The sequence below is a fragment of the Pseudonaja textilis genome, chromosome 7 (genome assembly GCF_049901715.1).
Source record: "Pseudonaja textilis isolate UNSWEBS1 chromosome 7, rPseTex1.2, whole genome shotgun sequence".
In the NCBI taxonomy this organism is placed as follows: Eukaryota; Metazoa; Chordata; class Lepidosauria; order Squamata; family Elapidae; genus Pseudonaja; species Pseudonaja textilis.
Window position 1 is genome coordinate 321,776 of NC_141996.1, and position 20,575 is coordinate 342,350.

General features: G+C 51.1%; 2 protein-coding genes and 1 long non-coding RNA gene across 3 annotated transcripts; 1 reads left to right on the forward strand and 2 right to left on the reverse strand.

Annotated features, from left to right (window-relative positions):
* Positions 1-295: 295 nt before the first annotated feature.
* On the reverse strand, positions 296-6,366 carry LOC148125205 (methanethiol oxidase-like). The gene is made up of 11 exons (XM_087937372.1): positions 6,345-6,366; positions 5,915-6,027; positions 5,081-5,266; positions 4,686-4,806; positions 4,262-4,444; positions 3,735-3,913; positions 3,402-3,480; positions 2,606-2,727; positions 2,287-2,379; positions 889-1,007; positions 296-619 (listed from the first exon to the last, which is right to left on the reverse strand). Exons 1-11 carry the CDS (start codon positions 6,364-6,366, stop codon positions 460-462), a joined length of 1,377 nt encoding a protein of 458 aa, XP_087793498.1. The 3' UTR covers positions 296-459.
* Positions 6,367-8,776: 2,410 nt separating this feature from the next.
* LOC148125206 (uncharacterized) lies at positions 8,777-16,055 on the forward strand. The gene is made up of 3 exons (XR_015744232.1): positions 8,777-8,868; positions 9,210-9,262; positions 15,789-16,055. It is a non-coding gene; the product is annotated as an uncharacterized LOC148125206 (long non-coding RNA).
* LOC113450458 (olfactory receptor 52P1-like) lies at positions 12,779-13,741 on the reverse strand. The gene has a single exon (XM_026721648.2). The coding sequence runs from the start codon at positions 13,739-13,741 to the stop codon at positions 12,779-12,781; it is 963 nt and encodes a 320-aa protein (XP_026577433.2).
* Positions 16,056-20,575: the final 4,520 nt, after the last annotated feature.

A 20,575-nucleotide genomic window follows, 5' to 3' on the forward strand; every position in this document is an offset into this window, starting at 1 on the left:
GTACTATTCAAAATTCAAATATATAACAAAGATCACCATGATTCAGTTGTTCATGATCAAACAACTCGACGGCCTCGTTATTACAATGATTAATAATGGATAGATATATAAGCATATGTTAGATAGACAATTTGAAAATTTTTACACCTTCTGAGTAAGGACTATGAGAGGATGGCACAAAAGATTTCTAACCAACTGACACACTGTATGTACAAAGTTGAAATATGGTTTTATGTTTTTATGTTTCTGTCTGTATATGTTCGTCTTAAAAAAAATATTAAAAAAAGAGTCTGCATTATTGAGAAAACTTTATTGCAATGACAATTTCTCTGTTCACATCCTCCTCAAGCGTGGAAATCTGTGCAGCGGGATTAAACTACAAACCAACCCTCTGGTTTTGCGTTGCTCTCTGCTTCAGTTCCCCGTCCCCTAAATGCTAACTTGGCTCAGAGGAAAGACTCAGGCCCAGATGTGCGAAGTACAGTCTCCCGGGTAGCTCATTTCATGTGCATGGGCAGGACCCCACGGCTCCTTCCCGAAATCCACCAGAAAGTCTGGATTCACACAGAGACCCCCGTTCTTTGTGTCCACGTCGATCTGGATCATGACTGACCCATCCCTGCAAAGGAAGCCTTCAAGGTTAGGAAGGAGGGTCCTTTGCTTGCTTCTTTGGGCCTCCCTAGTGCTGGAAAAACCCCATTAGGGCACTCGAGGGATGGGCAAACTCCGCGCCATTCCAGGATCAATAGACCATAACAAAGCCGTAGAACGTAGGGATCAAACCGATTTGGCATGCAATCCAAGGAGAAGGAGAAGGAGGAGGGCAACACCCAGCTCCTTGGGAGCGTGGTCTGAATGCCCTTCGTCTGTTGAGAGGCTGCCTCCTACCTTTGTTGTTGGGGATAAAATTGCTCATCCCACTGTGTGTAGAGACTATTGGTCACATAAAGCCTTTTCCCATCCAAGCTGAGCTGGAGCATTTCAGGTCCCCCATGTACTTTCCTTCCCTAAGGTGGGAAAAAAACACACCGAGTGGTCAAGAAATCTAGCAGGTCCAAGGAGGCTTATAGAGAGCTCCGCAGTCTAATCTGCTGCAGGAGATTCGTTGGTGGGCTTCCCAGGAGTCCCACAGAAAACAAGCCATGCTCTCGGTTGACAATCCTTCTTTGCCTCCAACCAGGATCTTGTTTCAGTGTAATGCGTGACCCTGGGGAAGCAGGAGAAGAGATGCTCCCTAGGAAACGGTCAGATGAAAGGAAGGGGCCGCTGGTGGCCGAACAGTCGGAGGAAGAATCTTAGGAAGGACCAAATGGGTCAAGCAGTTCAAAGTGGCAGCAGGAATGTCGTATTCTCAAATTTGCAAGATTCAGCCAAGATTCAGAGCGGTCAATGTCTGGAATAGTCTACCTGACTCTGTGGTTTCTTCCCCAAACCCCCAAAACTTTAACCTTAGACTGTCTATAATCAGGACTGCCTTCAATTGAGGACCTGCATGATCTAAGAGTCCAAAAGAGGGCTGTGAAAATATTTACAGACCCCTCACATCCCGGACAGAAACTGTTTCAACTCCCACCCTGAAAAGACGATGCTATAGGGCCCTACACACCAGAACAACTAGACACAAGAACAGTTTTTTCCCCAATGCCGTCACTCTGCTAAACGAACAATTCCCTCAACACTGTCCAACTATTTACAAAGTGTACACTACTATTACTGTTAATCTTCTCACCCCTCCTTCTCACCCATCCCCTCCCACTTGTGACCGTTTCCTAGTATGATTTGATTGTTGATTGTACCCTAGGACTCTCATTCAGTGTTGTACGTTATGATTCTTGATTCTTCACGAATGTACCTTTTCTTTATGTATACTGAGAGCATTTACCCCAAGACAAATTCCTTGTGTGTCCAATCACACTTGGCCAATAAAGAATTCTATTCTATTCTATTCTATTCTATTCTATTCTATTCTATTCTATTCTATTCTATTCTATTCTACTCTTGACCTCACCCCCTTCCTAGGGGGCGTGCATAAGCGCACCAATCGTGCCTACCGTCTCTGTCCTATCGTTTTTATTTTTCTTATAAGTCTCTATCTCATGTATGCAGAACTATATTTATTCTTATACCTGAAACTTGTAAGCGATTGACAAATCAAATCAAATGTAAATGCAACATGTACAATTCTCTTAATGTAGCCTTAGAACAAAGTAGAATCGGTTCGTCTAGTTGTGTAACCGGACCGGTTTTCCAGGGAGAGCCGATGCTCAGGAAACGGAGGAGGCTCACCTGGATCACGAGGAGATCTGGTTGGCAGTCGAGCTCTTCATCCTTCACCACAGTCACCACCCCGCCTTTGTAGATGCTGCCTCCTACAAACACCTGCAAGACTCAAAGGAAGAGTCAGTCCGGGCCAAAGGACAGTTGTCCCTTCCCTCAGCTCTTCCTCGGCCCAGACTGCGGGCATCCTTGGCCAGCAACCGAGGGCTGCGAATTAAGCTTCCCCCTTAAGCCAAGATCCCGGTTCCAATGGTGGAAAGGAGAGACGTCTGCAAGGGCCCCAAGGCCTCCTCGTGGCTTCTTGGCCTTTAAGTGCTAAGGAGCTCACCTGGCCCAATAGCCGAGGGCAGTGGGGATCGGTGATGTCATACTGTCGAATGTCGCCATGAAACCAGTTGCTCAGGTACAGGAAACGGTCATCCAATGAAATAATGAAGTAAGTGGAGAATGCTGGAGAAGAGAAAGTGCCGGCATGCAACATTTTCAATAACTTTTGTCTCCCCCAAAGCTGCAGATCTCTCTTTCAGCCATGAAGGCACTAGGTCTGTACTCAAAAGATGCTAAAGACCCTTAATTTGAAGGTGGAGGGTGCAAATTCCTTTTCATATTCCCCTCCAACTGTAGAGTTGTAACTGCAGGAATGCTCTTATCTTGGATGGCAAACCTCAGATTAAGAATGTTTACAAGTAATTACAACTCAGGCAAACAAAATCACTAATGCAAAGAAGGATTAGAGAGAGGAAGTAAACATGTGTTAGACTTTAACTAGAGATAATTAGTTGTGTTAATTACTATGCTAAACAGTAACGAAAGTTGATCAATAACTAAAGTTAACCAATGTTAGAGGATTACTGAAAATGTGTATAAATGCAAGACTAGACTCCAATAAAGTCATCATGATTCATGTGATCATGATCAAACACCTCGACTGCCTCGTCATTACAACATCCAACCTAGCTAATTCTCTGTTAATGTTAAGGTTATATTTAATATTTTACACTGTTGCTTTATCATGTCGTAAGTGTCCAGAGTCTCATGAGAGAAAAATGGGCAGCATATACATTCATGCATAGGAAGGTAGAGGGTTGAGAGGTAAATATGAACACCCCCCAATATTAACCCACCTGGCATGTCGGGTAAGTACCACCCAGTGACCGTCTTGTCTGGAATCTGAATTACCTTCTCTGTGGTCCATGTCCCGTCCTGCAAGAGACAAAGGGTTGGTTGGGACATGCAGAGCTTTTAAATTCAGTGGGGAAGCCTGGCTTTGCTTAGTAACCATATAACTCACTTAATGACCATGGTGATAAGTGGAGGACTATTGTGCACTCTTTTTGGTACCGCATTTTACCTGTTTCTTTTATTCTAAGCTGAAACCTGAGACGCCAATTCTTTCTGATGGAAAGGGCAGGGGTGGGAGGGTGGGAAACGGAGAAAGGAATTCAATTTGTTTTCACCTCCTCCTTGTAAATATGATGCATGGAGCCATCAAAGCAACAGCTGACAAAGCCGTGTGAGGAATCCGGGTTATGCAGGAAGCGGACTGCGATGGGGACGGTGTCCTCCCCCATGTCAATGGACTCAACGAGGCAGTGGGTGGTCCAGTCCCAGACATTCAGGCGGCGGCCATAGTAGTCTGCAGAGGAGGAGGAGGAGGAGGAGGAACAGGAGGAAGGAGAAAAGGAGGAAAGGAGAAGAATCATCTCAGCTTCTTCTGGTGAGTAGGAATGCCTCCTGCTAGACAAGGGTATTCAGAAAGGTCCCGTCTCATGTTGGAGACCTCCAAGCAGGAGTTGACTTGACACCTCTTAGGGAAGGGCCAGCTCTAGTTAGACAAGAGGGTTGGACTAAATAGCCACCAACCCCCCCACACACACACCCCTCAGTGCCGTCCTTCCACAAGAAGTCTTGGGTCCCACTTTAGGAAAGAGTCCAATCCCCCGACCGCTGGACCTTAAGCTTGGACAATGTTCCGCCATCTCACCTTTCCTCAGAAGTTCAGGTTTGAAGCCGTCTACAAGAAATTTGGGGATCGCCAGTTCAGTACTGAATAAGACGTTATGCCTTGGTTTGAACCAGAAGTCATATCCGAGTGGAGCCTCATCCCCAGGGCGGTTCCAGGTACCCTTCACTTCCCATGTTTCCGTATCCACAAGAACAAATGCACCTGTAGTTCAGGGTTCAAATGAATTCAAACCGATGTAGGTGATTCCCAGGAAGAGTTGGCTGAAAGTAGTTTGCCCCGCTCAGAATTGTCCAAGAGGTGGCAACAGCCTGGAAGAGAGTCCAGGGCTCAACTTTAAAGTTTTTGGAGTTTATGGAGAAAGTTTCTCTCCCAACATCTTCCAAGCCACATCACAGTACCTCAATCTGGACCCCCTTTGGGGAAAACATCTGCCCAGTGGTACCTTTTCCATTGCCAAATAGATCCCCTAGGGAGCTGATCATGACTTCTCCGCTGCCCAGGCAGCGTGGGGCGAGTAGTGTAGCCACTTTGGTTTTACAGAAGACCTCTCTGGGTTCAATCACCTGCCAAGGTTGGGGAGAGGAAGAGAAAATAAAAACTTGCACTGTAGTTCTGGGCTGAGCCTTGAGAATCACAAAAATTGGGTGTGCGTATTTTTGTTTTTTGTTCAGCGCCTGTGGAAATGGATTTTGGCTTGGATCACTTATAAAAAGGTCAGGGGCAAAACCAAGGCAAGGTCAAGGGATCAAGAGTGGTTATAATCAGAGGTTTAAACGACTCTCGCATTCCCTCCCAGAGTCCTTGGCCAGCCATTTCCCTGGCTTGCAACAGGCCTACCTTAAGCAGGCAGGGACCCTGCGGGTCAGTCCCGGTGTCCACCACATAAATCCGTGAAGAGTTGAAACACGGAATGACCAGCTGGTTGCGTTTCTTGGTGGTGTCTCCCGAGGGGCTGCTGCAAGTGTTCCAGCTCATGAAGTGAAACTCATCGTTAATGTAGGGCATTTGCAGGCGGTGAATAACCTGTTGGGGAAAGACCGGAGAGGCAGAGATTAAATGTGCCCTTTTTAATGTTGTCAGCTTGGGTTAGATGTCTCCATCTGTTTCCCAAAAGTTCATGATTTGCATATCTTTAGATAAAGAACACCATTTGCACAACAGAATTTCGTGAGTAGAAAGGTCTACTTCTGCTTGACATTTCTCTCTCTGAGCACGATGAGAATATATCTGCTGAAGAAAGCTCCGCATTGGTGACAGGAAGGGCATCTGGCCAGTAAACACTCAACTCCATTCCGTTGCCCAGACTCCTCCCCACAAGGGACTATGGGGGGAGTCATTAAAAGAAGGGGATGAAAGGTCTACTTCTGCTTGGTGGAAGATTGCATTGGTTGCGGATTGTTACTGACAGAATAGAGGTTTCTCTCCCGACTGGCAAGCAGGACAGTGACAGGACGGGCGTCCCTAAAACTCACAGCCTTTTTCTTCCCTTCCAGTCTTTCATGCCCTCTCTGTGGAAAAGTGCTCTACCATTCCAACCCTTGAGCAGAAGTGCTCGCATGTGTGAAGGCAAGAGCCACCAATGGGAACGCCGGATATTAAAGACAGGCCCAAGGAAAGGGGAACCAAACAAGCCTTCACCACGTTGTCCCAAAGAACTGATCATCCTCATACTTGGCAATAAGTGGGAGATTTGGGATCCACATCCACCGTGGCGAGATAATCGGGCATTTGGGTTCCCGTCTTGGTTAAGACGCAGAGCACGTACATCAGCTTCTCTCGCGGTCCTAGGGAGAATAGCCCCATTTTAGGCTCCTGGGCATGGAAATTAAAGCAGTTCTTCTGAGGCACAACTGGTGTTCACCCGTGCTCTTAGGGCATCGGATTAACCCCTGCTGTGGTCCAAATCATTGGTCAAGGGATTCTGGTGCCAGATCAGTTGTCCCCTGCCAAATGGCTCAACTTCTTCGTGGAGCTTGCTCCAACACACCACAACAAGGCGGCTTAATATGAGGTGTGAGCCCACCTCTCCTCTCTGCCATCGGACTCAACATCTCTCGGCCTGCCCTCCACTCCAGAGCGGGAGGATATCACCCCTTCTTACCTTTCATGGCATCCAAGGGCATCGGAGAGCAACATTCTTCCCCCTCTTTAAAAAAGAAGAGAGAGATTTAGCTTCTGTGGATCAGAAGGGAGACACGGCGGGTTTTCAGGAAGGTGGTGGACAGGCAACATCGGCGAAAAAGTCAGGTGCCTCCGACACAAGAGGTGGATGGACTTCCTCCTCCTACCTTTGCCTGGCTGCTTTGGAGGCTCCTTCTTGGCCTCTCTTGTTCTCTGTTTGAGCGTTTCCATTGCTTTCCTTTGCTCTGCCTCTGCTTGCAGTCTTGAGGTTCTCCAGCCTGCTTGCAGCCCGTTTATATATCGCATGGGAGCTGACCAAGTTTTGCTCCGCGTCCTTTGACAGAGGCTCTCATCCTCTTCTTTCATCTCTTTCCCCTCTTGATTGTGTCCTCAGAAAAGCTTATCTGAACTCCCATCACATCTTCCTGCTCGATAGCTTTGTTGACTCAGATCTAAATAACCAGATTAAAGGGGGAAAAGCACTTTGAGAGCAACCTGTTGAGAGTAATTCGTTAGAGATGGAAGGCCGCCAGAAACAGAAGCTACAAAATTTGGGGGTGCTTTCATGATTTGAGGTTGAAGGAATGGAGCCCAGCCTGCACGTCATCTGCCCCTCAGGGTCAGTCCAAGATTTTTGAACTGGTTTACATCAAAGTTGCTTTTTCAAAAGGTGTGTACTTCCTTCTTTTTTTTTTTAATAAGATGTTTCCTTTCCCATCCAAGAAGCATCCTCGATCCTTGGTTCTTTTGAAGTCTCGAGTGTCAGGGTTCCAGAAATTACCTGTTCCAATCAGTAACTCCGAGACAACCATAATCTCAAAGTGCTTTATTAAAACAGAAACTTGGCACCTCTGTGGAATTCCGAAACCAAAGTTTCCTCCCAGGCTTCCCACAAGACTCAACCTACACCCCCCCCCTTTTCTTTCACATCATAAATCATGTGAACCCATCACCCTTCAGCCAAATTCTTGCTAGCCCACAGAGAATGACCCGGAAGGTTTGACATGTCTATTTTGTCTCCTGAGAGCTACTCAAACGACAACAGCCGCCTTCCTTCCTCCGCTGCTGTGTGGCAGCTTTGAATAAGGATCCCAAAGCTGACAGGTAAAAACTTTTACGAAGGGCAGGAGTTGTAAAATTCTAGCTAAGAAGGCAGAGCTGAAAGAAAGAGTTTGAAAGAGGAAGTTGGGAGGTTGGGACTCAGTTAATCGCTTCTGAAATTCCCACAGTGGAGTCATCAAAGGCTCGACCCAATGGCTGCCACTCCGCAAGAGGAAGAGCTTAGCAGGCATAATTCAGAGAAGGGGATGCCGATCCTAACCAGAATAAAGCTAATAAACCACAACAAAGACCCACCAAGCGGAACATGCTGAGCTCCTGAAAAGCAGCTGGCCACATGATAAAAAAGATGCTGAGACTCTGGAAAAAGTGCAGAGAGGAGCAACCAGGAGGATGAGGGGACTGGAGGCTCAAACATACAACGGACGGTTGCAGGAACTGGGCCTGGCTAGTCTAGGGAAGAGAAGGACCAGGGGAGACATGACAGAGGTCTTCCAATATTTCAGGGTCTGCCACAGAGAGGAGAAAGGGGTCAGGCTGTTCTCCAAAGCCCCTGAAGGCCAGACAAGGAATAACGGATGGAAATTGCACAAGGAGAGATTTAACCTGGTAATAAGGAGAAACTTTCTAACAGTGAGAACAACCAACCAATGGAACAGAAATTGCCTTTGGGAGTTGTGGGAGCTTCATCCCTGGAGGCTTTCAAGAAGAAATTGGGCTGGCATTTGTCAGAAATGGTGTAGGGTCTCCTGTTTGGGCAGGGGGTTGGACTAGATGACCTATAAGGTCCCCCCCAACTCTGATTATCTGTTATTATTAGCAGACGAGACACAGGGCACAGCACCAATGTTCTCCTTTTTATGTCCACATGGTACTTTTCCAGCTTGATTGCCAGAACAGCAGAACTCTTAATTCTCTCTCCTTCCCGTCTCCTCAAGGCAAAAACTGGGATAATCTCAAAAGGCAAGGATAAGGTTGAAGCTCCCACTACTGAGAATAAAAGTTATCTAGGTTAGGACAAAGCTGAGAGTGCTTGCTGGACCCATGTTATGGGGCACAGAGCTTTCTTGGAATTTGGAGAAGATGTCGGCGACAGTTGCAATTCTAACTTCTCGCTCTCAGCTTTGGGATCCTTATTCAAAGCTGCCACGCAGCAGCGGAGGATGGCAGGCGGCTGTTGTCGTTTGAGTAGCTCTCAGGAGACAAAATAGACATATCAAACCTTCCAGGTCATTCTCTGTGGTGTAGCAAGAATTTAGCTGAAGGGTGATGGGTTCACATGATTTATGATGTGAAAGAAAAGGGGTGTGTGTGTGTGTGTAGGTTGAGTCTTGTGGGAAGTCTGGGAGGAAACTTTAGTTTCGGAATTCCACAGAGGTGCCAAGTTTCTATTTTAATAAAGCACTTTGAGATTATGGTTGTCTCGGAGTTACTGATTGGAACAGGTAATTTCTGGAACCCTGACATTACTCTTCTACCCTCCTCTCTATGACCTTTGTTGGGTTTGATAGAAAACAGAGCTCTGCTGACCAACATTCACGGGACTTCCTGGTAACATCGTCCCAAATGTGGGAGAAAGGACTCCCAGTCGGATCCCTTGGCATTCCCACACCAGACAAGGGAATTAAGATCTAGGTGATCTCCAAAGCTCTTTTTCCAATTCTCACATTCTACTGTTGAAAGGTGTCAAAACGCCTTTCTTTCGAGGATTCGATTTTCCCGCTGGGAGAGCTCCGGCGCAAGGATACGGACAACTGCTTGAAAGCTGGATCTTTTTATTTTTCAGGAAGGCGGAGGACAGCGAGAAGCCTGCGTTCCTGGGCTAGCTGGCTTCTTATGGTAAGTCCCTGGTTTCTTATACCCTTTTCTCCCTTTGTAAGTTGATTTTGTGTGTGTGTTTGTATTTGTGCCTAATGTTTCAAATCCTGTTTGAGTTTGCCTTTATTCCCGCCGGAGGGCAAACTCCGCGGGTTGGCCAGATTGTAGTATTGGTTTTCTCTAATCTCTTTTAGCTTTAAGATAGTTTTTCATATTTGTTCTGTGGCAATCTCCTGTCTGTCCCTTTTGTAATTTATATTTTGTGTCTTTGTCTGTTTGTTTTGCTTATTTGGTATGTCCTGTGTTTGTAAGGGTTTTCTAAATTATCTTTTTGTTTCCTTTTCTTATTTGTTTAGTTTTCTTAATTACTTAGGCTTTTGTCTATAGGGATTCTTTAATCCCTTTTTTTATTTGATTCCTTTTCCTATGTAAGTTTGTTTTTCATGGCTGGCCTGGTGTTCCCCTTGGGCTTTTCCTGTTTTTGTGACACTACCGTCTTCGTGAAGTTCCCTTTCCACACTACAGACTGAGACTGTTCAAAGTTTGATTCAGGCTCCATGGGGGAAGCCTCACCAGGCAACGGTTAACGCAAAAGTTACCTCGTGCATTCCAAAGTTCTGTTGTTTTATCCAATAAAGGCTTGTCAAGCGACTGCAGGTGAAAGCAAACCAGCTTCCAGTTAAGGATTCAGGGGGAAAGGATTCCTTATTTGGCTTTTGTTTGTCTTGCTGATCAATTAAACTGTTTAAAATGAAAATGTGAAGACAGAGAGGAAGCCTCCAAGCCCCGGGGACTCCGCTCTCAAATGGACAGACTCACAACCTGCCCGAGAATCTCTCCTTCCTCCTCCGTTGCCACCTGCCCTTAAGGTCGCGCTGAAGGTGTGACCTCTGATGGCTGCTGGAGTTGCTTCAAAGTCCTGAATCAGGGCTGTCCCGCAACCAGGTGATGACGGTGCTTGGGCACAGTGTGCGAGCGCCCCTTGGTGGCAGAACAGGGCATTCCCCCCCACACCTGGAGGGAAAATCCCCCTCCTGCAGCTGACATTAATTATGGCTGAAATCCGGGCACTCCAAACTTGGCAACTTTAAGACTTTTGTGGACTTCAACTCCCAGAATTCACACTGGCTGGGGAATTCTGGGAGCTGAAGTCCACAGGTTGCCATGGATGGAGGGCTAGTTTGGCATAATGGTTAATGGATTAGACAACTGGAAACCATCAATGTGAGCCCTGTTTTAGGCACGGAAGCCGGACTGGGTGACTTTGAGCCAGTCCTTCTCTCTCAGCCCCCGGAAAGAGGCAGCCTTGGTCCTTCAAAGGCTTTCGAAAGACATTGCAAGAAAAACACGTGTAGACTTTCCCCACACCATCCTCAAGAGCCAGGAGTGCAGCGAAGGATCCCGACAACAACATGGCTACAGATTTCATCTCCCCTCGCCAGACCCGTGGCGCGTGGTTGAGGATTATGTGGCAAGTCGGTCACGAGATGAGAAGGAAACGTGGGAGGTGAAGATGGAGATAATTAGCTACTGACGTGTAATGCAAACATTTTGAATCCCACCACTGACAAAGGGATTTGTTTGATCAGCGCTAAATGTTCCATGGAGGAGGCTGGTCATAGAGCGAGGACAGGGGTGAGGGGTGGAGTTCCCCTTGGGAAACAGTAAGTGACTAATAGCCAAAAAAGGAAGCAAGCACAACCCAGACTAAAACCCAGCCGGCTTCCCCTTTGAATTGGTCCCAGTCCCTGAGGATCCGGAGAGGCAGCCGGGGGCATCTTGTGGCCGATCCCCGTGATCTGATCTTTATGCACCGGGGGATTCCTCTTCACGGGGGCTCCTCTCTTCCTTCTTCTTGGCTTCCAGCAGCTTCTCTGGGTGTCTGCCTGCCGGGATGGGGATCCCGTGTGGCCTTGCGGTACCTGCCCAGCCAGTCCGGCTCCCCCTTCCTCCTGCGGCCTCTTTCTCACCCTCGTCCGAAAGGGGCTTTTTCAAAAGGAAACGGGAGTTTCTTGGGGGTTTTCCCTTGAAAGCATTTTGCTTCCCATCCAAGAAGCTTCTTCAGTTCTGAAGAATCTGAGCTGAACTGAGAACTGAAGAAGCTCCGTGGGTGAGGAGCAAAACGCTTTCAAGGGGAAAAAAACCCAAGAAAGTCCAGTTGCCTTTTGGAAAAGCACCTCTGGGACCATCGTGACCTGGATGATAGAGAAGCTCCATAGACCTTCCGGATGCTGATGTAGGAGATGACCAGGCGGAGGGCGGGGTCAAGTGCACCGTCAGCCTGGAGACCCAGGGCCAGCCCCACTTGAACTCCTTACCTGGAGGCACGTAGGTCAGATTTTTGTATATAGGTTGCAGGGCATAAATTTGTGGCGCTTTGGAATTCTCTCCTGGCTCCTGGCTGGAGCCCCCCCCGTTCAGCCTCTCGCCAGCCTCCTTGGGTTGGTCAGCAGGGGTCCGACGAAAGACCCCGCCCCCTGCAAGAGACAGGCCCCACCCACTCCATAGGGAGATTACCAGCAGGCCACGGCTTACGAAGCAGGTGCCAAGGATGGAGATAAGCAGGCAAAGGACGAGGGAGATAAACAGGCGCTAAGCGCTTCCTTATCTCTGCCTACCGTGCGAAGGGCCAGCCGTGCCTTCGGGTTGCTGGGCTGTGGCCAGGATGCTGCTCAGCCCGATCTAAGCAAGCTTCCCTCGTTTTTTCCCCCGCTGAAGGAAACGGGCTCTGCTTCCTGTGGCTGACCAGGAGGCTGCCTTGCTAGGGTCCCCCCCCGCCCCGCCCCGCGCAGCAGGACAGGCGTCTTCCCGAGATCCGTCTGCCGGCATTTGCAACTCAGGGTTGAAACTGTGGTCCTTGGTGCTCTCTGAGCTAGGTGGTCTCTTTGCGGACGTTTCATGACACAACTAGGGAACAGCATCAGTGCTAGAAGGGAGGGAGGATTGTGCAAAGCCCTCCCTTGTAGCACTAAAGGTTGGGTCATGAAAGGTCTGCAAGAAAACAACCCAGTCCTCCTCCTCCTCCTCCTCCTCCTCCTCCTCCTCCTCCTCCTCCTCCTCCTCCTCCTCCTCCTCCTCCAAGCCCCACTCGGCCACAAAGGGCTGTTTAAGGTAACTGGGCAACTGTTCACCCCTTGGGTCATTATTTTCAAGGGCATTTCTTTACCTGAGCACCCTACATGGGAGGGACCGGGTGTCTAGGGTGCCCCTCCCTCCCATCAAGGCTGCCTGGAGCCGACCACGGAGGAAGGAGGGGAATCAAGGGGCTTCCGGTCCAGAAGGACATCGCGGCTGACGTATCGGCAGCCTCTGAAAGACCAGGGGACGCAAGGGTGGGGCATCACCCAGCCCTGGCTCTGCCAAAGGCCATCAGCAAGTGTGTGGTGAATGCGCCCTGCCCCCCCAGACTGAACCCGGTCCAGGTAATCCACCGGCTCTGAGGCGGAGCTGCCACGGGGCCTACAGCTCTGGGGGGGTGGGGGGGTGACCCGTGCCTGGCACCAGGTCCAGCTTCCGCTCCTCCCCTCGCTTCGCAGGCTACCCATTCGCCTTCCTTCCCAGGTGGAAAAGGCCGAGCGCTCGCAGGCGGATCTGCTGAGTCTTCATCGCGTACACCAGCGGGTTCAGCATGGGGGGCAGCAGGACATACAGGATGGCCAGGATGATGTGGAGGCAGGCAGGGACGTGGTTGCCAATCCGGTGGGTGAGGAAGGTGAAGAGGGCGGGCACGTAAAATGCCAAGATGATGCAGGTGTGAGCAGCACAGGTGCCCAGGGCTTTGGCCCGGGCACCTCGCGATGGCCGCTGGAAGACGGCCTGCAGGATCATAGCGTAGGACGTGGCAATGAGCCCCAGGTCCAGCCCCACCACCAAGGCGGCCACAGAAATGCCATAGGTCCGGCTGATCAGTGTACTGGCACAGGTGACCAGCTTGACCAAGGCCATGTGTTCACAGTAGGCGTGGGGGATGACCTTGCGGAAGCAGTGGGGCAGCCTCTGGAGAAGGGCAGGGCAGGGGATGACCAATATCGCCCCTCGGGCAATGGCTGCCAACCCCATCTTGGCAACCGCTGTGTTGCTGAGGATGGTTGCGTAGTGCAGTGGGCGGCAGATGGCCACATAGCGGTCGAAGGCCATGGCCAACAAGAGGGCAGAGTCCACTATGGAGAGGGTGTGGACCAAGTACATCTGAAGCAGGCAGGCACGGAAGCCGATCTCCCTTGAGCCCGTCCACAGGATGCCCAGCATCTTGGGCAGGATGGTGGTGCTGAGGAGCAGGTCGTTCACAGCCAGCATGCAGAGGAAGAGGAACATGGGCTTGTGGAGGTCAGGCTCCACCTTGACGACCAGGAGCACCGTGATGTTCCCCACGAAAGTCACCACGTAGATGAGGCAGAGCAGGAAGCCGATCCAGCGGTGGGAAGCTTCCAGGCCAGGAATGCCCACCAGTATGAAGGAGGCCTGGCCCAGGTCTGCTGTGCCGTTGACCGGGGCCCTCATGGCAGGCCTCCCACCTGGCGCGCTCCAAGTGGCCTCCGGCTGGAAAAGACAAAAGATGGTCTCGGACGGTCATAGAGTTCTGGGCTTCCTGAGGGGCCACCTGGGACCCACCCTGGGCTGACACCTCCCTCCCTCGCCCGTCGGTCGGTTCTTGTATCCCAGCAATCCTCGCCTGGCCCAGAGGCCACGTGGCTCCCTCAGGTGCTCTGCCCATCCTCCCCTGCAGCTCCTGAAACAAGGGCCACGCCTGCCACCTTCAGCCTACCTTGCCTCGCTGGCACCCTGCCACAAAATGCAGGGGAGGGGGAGGGGAGAGGGTGGAATCGGCAGGGGAAGGAAGGGAGGGAGTGACAGGGTGACAGGAACTAGAGGTGTCAATCGGGAACGAACCGGTCGATCGAGGACAGACGGCGGGGTCAGAATTCGAAACTCCACCAAAGAGGCACCAAACTTCAAAGCCTTTCCCATCTAACACGAATACTTATTGGAGGGAAGTGGGGGGGAAATACAGGTTTGGCCCAGAAATATTCAGATCCAGCTTTGCTTGGGCTGTATCTGCTTGGACTTAGCACAAGGGAACCTTTCGCTTCAACGAGGGAGTCGAGGGTCTTTCTTTCCTAAGTGGCCAAGTTGGGACAAAGCCTGACAGGAGAACCCACAGGTGCAGAGCAGCCACAGAAGTGGGTCTTCCCTGATCCCTCGGAGATCAGACTCCTTGGAGTCTTGTAGGTCCAAGGGAAGAACTTGAAGGACCTTTCAAAGTCCAAGGCCCGCCCCGCCCCCCCGCCCACCAGGAGGGAAACGGGTCTGGCAGTAGCTCCCTTGTTCTGCTGCTCCCTGACAACCTTCCAGCCTCATCTATGGGCAGATCAGCTGCCCCTGGCTTGGGAAGCTCCAACCTCTCCCTCCCTCCCTCCCTTCTTCCCTCCCTCTTAGCAAGGCCTTCCAGGGTGAGGAACCCGCTTTCCCCTCCAGGAGGCCATCCCAGCTGGCTGGACACCCGTAGTCCAGGGAGGGTCCTTCCTGTCCCCAGGGAGGGAGCTCTGCGGTGGGTACGTCAGTTTCCGGCCCCCTCCCCTTCAGCATTTTCTCCCCTGGGGGAATAGAAGGGAGGTGTGCAAGACGACAGCAGACGACACCAAGTTTTGGGGGAGATTGCTGGCCCCCCAAGATACAGGCTCAAGGTTCACAAAGGTTTTCGTGGAGTTGAACACACTGAGCAGATGCTGCTCAGTGACCAGGAATGCAGCTTGCTGCCCTTTGGCGGGAAAGTCCCAATGCAGAGCGGCAGGGTGGGGGCTGCCGGGCTTAGCAGGGCTCCTTACGCGAATCCTAGTAGACTGAAGGTTGAACGTGGCCCAGCATGAGGTGAAAGGACAACGCCCGTTTCCTTTGGAATCGTCAGGGACCTTCGGGCGAGGAGCAGAGAAGAGCACCAGTGGAGGATAGGCGGCCCCTGGCCCCCCAGGAGTAACCGTGAGCGGGGTCTGGGAGGCAATCACCCTGATGGGGGCAGCCGTGTGGGGCAGCGGCCCAAGAGGCCAACGCAGTCCCGGGCTGCACTAGCGGAGGGACGGAATGAGATCACGGGAAGTGTTGCTACTGCTTTATACTGCACCGGTCAGGCCCCACTTGGAATCCTGCACCCAGTTTTGTTCATCGTGAGGCAAAAAAGTTGTTGGGACTCTGGAAAGATAGCAGAGAAGAGCAACCAAGAGGATTGGGGGACTGGAGGCTAAAATATACGATGGACGCTTGCAGGAACTGGGTATGTCTAAGGCAGGACAAGAAGCGACAGATGGAAACTAATCGGGGAGAGAAGCAACCCTTGGGAGAAACTTCCGGACAGGGAGGACAATTAACCAGGGAAACATCTGACCTCCAGAAGTTGTGGGTTCTTCCTCACTGGAGGTTTCTAAGGAGCGATTGGGCAGCCCTTTGCCTGAGATGATGTGGGGTCTCCTGCCTGAGCAGGAGGGGGGTGGGCTAGAAGACCTCGAAGCTCCCTTCCCACTCAGTTATTACGTTGTCTTGTTATCCTGAACAGGGTTGTTCGGCCACCTGCGATTCCATCGGCCAGTGAGACCATCGGCCCCCTTGCTCCAGCTCGTCAAGAGGGAGCGCTGCAATGACTGGATTAACTTTGGAGATCAAGGATGAGAAGGACACGGAATACTTTTTAACTGGGGGACGATTTTACCAATGGTTAGAAAACAGAGGCAGGAAATTAAAACCGAAGAGGACATGTAAATAAAAATGAAGTAAATGTATAACTAAATAATGAATGTTGAATAAATAGGATACGGAAACATGACTATTAGATTTGGAGGATAATGGTGATAAATGTGATATTGATAAGGTCTGATATTAATTAACTATATGATAAAACTGAACAGAGTGTTTAATTAAATAATGGAAACTGTTTAACAAGTGAAGATTATGGTGTATAGATTGAGTGAATAATGGTTATAATTAATGTGTGTGTAAAGTTTGTTATTTGTATTTAAAAGAGATTGTAACCAGACAGGACACTGTCATTGTGGACCTGGAAATTTTATATATAATAGTGGAAATTGCTCTAATCATCATCATCATCTTTCTTCCTGGTTCTGCTTTGTAGTAGCATTTTATTACGGTGCAGTTCTCTGACATGGTGTATGGCTGCTCATGGCCCTGGTTGCTCAGCTATGGGACCCGTGGCCTGTAGCCCCCTTGTCGACAGATGCCCAGGTTCCCCAACACCCGACACGGTCCTTGTTAACCTGGGCGATGACCGAGCCGGTATAGGCTTCGTTCGGTTGTGTTTCACCATGATTCATTGCATGGGTTGTTGGGTGCCCTCAGTTCTGCTCCTCGGGCGAGGCCTTTCTGGCATGGTTGGACCTGCTGGTAGTTTGCACTACCGCCAGCACAGCTCTCGGCTTCATTGGAGCAGTTAAGCCACCACCCCCCGCCACATGAAGGCAGCACCCCGTGGGGGGTCAAGGTGTGGATCGTTGACATTGCCATACCTGGTGATGGCAGAATCAACACGAAACAACTTGAAAAAGTCACCAGGTATCAGGACTTGAGAATCGAACCGCAGAGACTCTGGCATAGACCAGTGCAGGTGGTTCCAGTGGTACTGGGCACACTGGGTGCTACTGTGCCTAAAGACCTAGGCAAGCCCTTAAAAACAACTGAGCTGACAAGATCCCCATTGGTCAGCTGCAGAAGGCCACCTTACTGGGATCTGCTTGCATAATCCACCGATACATCACACAGTCCTAAACGCTTGGGAAGGGTTCGACTAGTGATTGGTGATACGAAACCCAGCATGGTTATCTCGTCTGCTGTATACACTGTCATTTTTGTGTAGAATAAATAATAATAATAATAATAATAATAATAATAATAATAATAATAATAATAATAATAATAATAATAATATAATAGGAGGTTGCAGTCTGCTTGGTCACAGGCCTTATGAAGTCCAAGTACATCCCATCCACATTGGTCCACTAATTTAATCACAATGTCCCCCCAAAAGCAGTGAAAACTGTCTGGCGTGACCTATTTCAAACAAACTGTGCTGGCTCTGTTAATTGCACCATTCGTTTTCCTTTCCTTTGCCTGGTCCTCGAGGTTTCCTCAAAGGTTTCAATCAATGGCCCTGCCGGTTCTCAAACGGTTTGGGGGGAGTTAATCCCCCCGACCCAGGGGTCCCGGAGTCACCTGAGCATGCCTTACCTGGTTGAATTGGTGTTTCTCTAGCAGTGCCTGATCCTCTGTGTGCCACAGCTTCCCGGCTGCCAGGGCTCTGCCCAGAAGGGTCTGGAACAAGCCGTGTCTTCCGTGGTGATCCTTTCACCCCTCCATCTGTGGCGTTGGCCTGGGGGGTCTTTGGGAAGGAGAAGGGCTCCAGGGCAGGGCAGGGAGGCAGCCTGAGGGCCAACCCCAGAGATCCTCTGTCTTCTGCCCAGGAGTGTTGGCCGCCCTCCAGCTCACAGGTACTGCAGGGCCCCTGAGCCGGCCATGGCGCTGCCCTTGCCAGGAGAACTGACAGCTCCTTCCGGACCACCTGGAGCACTTGGCCAAAGGCCTCAATCTTCGGAGAGAGACACTGGCACGCCCTGCCAGCCCCCAAGTCTCTGTCTGGGGTTGACGGTCCCCCTCTTTTGCTTCCTCCTTCGGGGTGGCTTTAAATAGCAGGAAACGGGTCTCTGGAGTGCAGAGCCCAGGAGGCAGCTGGGGACGATCCTTCTGGCCTAGAGCTGGGGGGGGGGAAGCCTCTCGGGCTCTCAGCCCGGCAGCGTCTCGATGGCCTCTTGGGGGGTTTCTCTGGCCAGCCTCCCTCTTGTCTGCTCCCTCCCAGCAGTCGGTCGGCTACCTGCCCCCCCCCGAGGCAACCGGGTTTTCAGGATCCGAACTGCCAGTGGAAGCAGCCAAAGGAAGGAGCCCGGAGGGTCCATCAGGAGGGGTGGGGGAGGCCTGGCAGAGAGACAGGGGCCCTTCACCCAGAGGGGGGGAGGCCTCAGAAGCCCCCCAAGCCCCTTTCCAACCTATCCTGCCCTTCTGCACAAGGTGCACAAAACGTTCCTGCAGTGGCAAGACTGGCCCATGTTGGAAGCCCCTCCCCCCACTTGCAACAGGTCATTCAGTGACTTATGACTGTTTTTCACAGTTACGAATCTTCACCATCAACGTTGAGGCACTTGGCCGCTGGTTCAAATTGATGGCGGTTGCAGGGATCACTTTTTGCGACCTTTGGACAAGCAAAGTCGAAGTACAGAAGCCAGACTCACTTAACGCCTGCACTGGCAATGTCACAAATGTGGCCAGGAAGGTCATAAACCAGAGCAAAACTCACTTGACAACTGTCTCGCTCATCAAGAGAAACGCTGGGCTCCATCAGGGTCCGTCAGGGGACTTGTTCGCTTTAGAGGCTCCACTTCAAGAGGTGCCGCCTTACCTGGGGGGAGGGAGCCCCTCTGGCCGGCACTCGGCCAATCCGAAGGATGCTCTTCCTGGCTCTTTCTCTGCCCTCTTTCTTGGGTCTCGGCCGCCTCTTTGCTTCACGGTGACTGGGATTGGATGCTGGACTCCAAGGGTGGCCTGGCCGAGGCAGCATCAAGCAGAACCTCTACCTCCCAAACTCGGTGGATGCAGCCTCTGTGCTGCCCAGATCCTTCGAAAGGGACCTGTGGCTGGGGGTCAAGACAAGAAAGCACGAAGCCTGGCTACACTCCGGCAGGGACAGCCCTTGGCTAGTCAAAGGCGTGGGGGGGCTCACCGGCCAGGCTGGTGGGAAAGTGCCCGTGGGACAAAGAGGAGGAGGAGGAGGCCCATCAGCACTGGGCATCTCAGAGTGCCCCTCCCGCTCTCCTTGGCCACCCTTCCCAGGACCACCAAAGGAGCCCCGTGGCACCTTTCGGATTCAAAGTCCATTCAAAGTGTCGGTGAGCCACAGCCGACTTCAAGAGGTGCAGGAGTGGCTACACGGGGGTGGGATAGAGAAGGGGGGAAGGGAGGGGGAGGGTTTACAGGGCCAGGTGTTAGGAATGTAAGTCACCTAACAGTTGGGTTGGAAAATATATAAACCAGGATAAACATTTTAATACTGTCTCTTTAAGGGAATGCTAAAAGTGTAATTGGGTGTGGTTCCTCGAATGGCCATAAGATGGAGCCAGAAACCTGGTTTCCGAGAGTGCTGCCTTTCCTGCATTTCCCTATTGACTGTTGCTGATCGTCGTTATTCTTGGATTTGATGCGAGTCTTTTACTGAACCGTTTTTGATACTGGACTTTGTTAATTGGATTATCCCTGGACTGAAAACTGACTGCTTTCACCGTGAATGACTTGGACTGTTTGTTGAACTTTGCTTAACCGTTTTTACTGGGAGTAAAAACCTACATTTTACTATACAGTGTATCTGTGTGCTGGTTGTGTGTCATTCTTCACCACTCTCACTACGTCTCCCTGTGCGCGCTCATTCTCCTAACGGGGAATTACCTCAACACCAGGTGAGGTCACAGGTGGAGCAGAGGCCAGGCACAAAAAAATCCCTTGCCAGGAGCTCTCAAGGTCTCTCAAGGTCTGAGCGGCTCAGCTGGGCCCCTGCTCTCCCACCCAAGCAACCCAACCTGGGGGAAACCTCTGGGGCAGCCAAGGGCAGCCGGGAGCCAGAAGCCCCACTGGGCAGCAGCTGAGCCAGCCTTCCCTGTGGAAGAAGGAGGCAGCTTTAAACCGTGTGGAGAAGAGGGAGGGCTTGCCGTGGCCGGGCGGATCGGATTTGGTTCTTCTCCTGGGTGGTGGGAACTCCCACTGCCACCATCATCCCCAGCCATGAAATAAGAAAGGAACAGAGCAGCAGCAGCAGCAGCAGCAGGAGGACCCGAGGAGGGAGCCCTGAGCAGCAGCCGGAGGTCTTCCTCCACTGGGGAAGCAGCCGAGACAGAGGACCCAGATTCTTCCAGGTGTTTTCGGCTGCTGCTTGTCTCACGTAGAGAATATGAGCTAAACTGGGGGGGGAGGGGGGGTTGAGCTGAAGGTCTCCAGGAAGGTAAGAAGGGGGGGAGGGTTGAGGAATGTAAGAGAAGAGGTGAGAGAAAGAGCAGCAAAGATTGGGAGGTTGCAAGCAAACACCTGCCACCCCCCCCGCCACCCCGCCTGCCCGGTGCATGCGTGTGTGCAGCATAAGCCGTAATGAGGGCAGACCAGGAGGTAAGGAGAGAAGAAAGCAGGTCGTCAAGCTCTCCATTGGAGCTGTAGCCAGAACTCCCCCTCCCAAGTGGGTGCAATGCGTGGTCGGTCCGGCACACCTGGAAGCCGGACCCCAATTTCTACAGGGCCAGC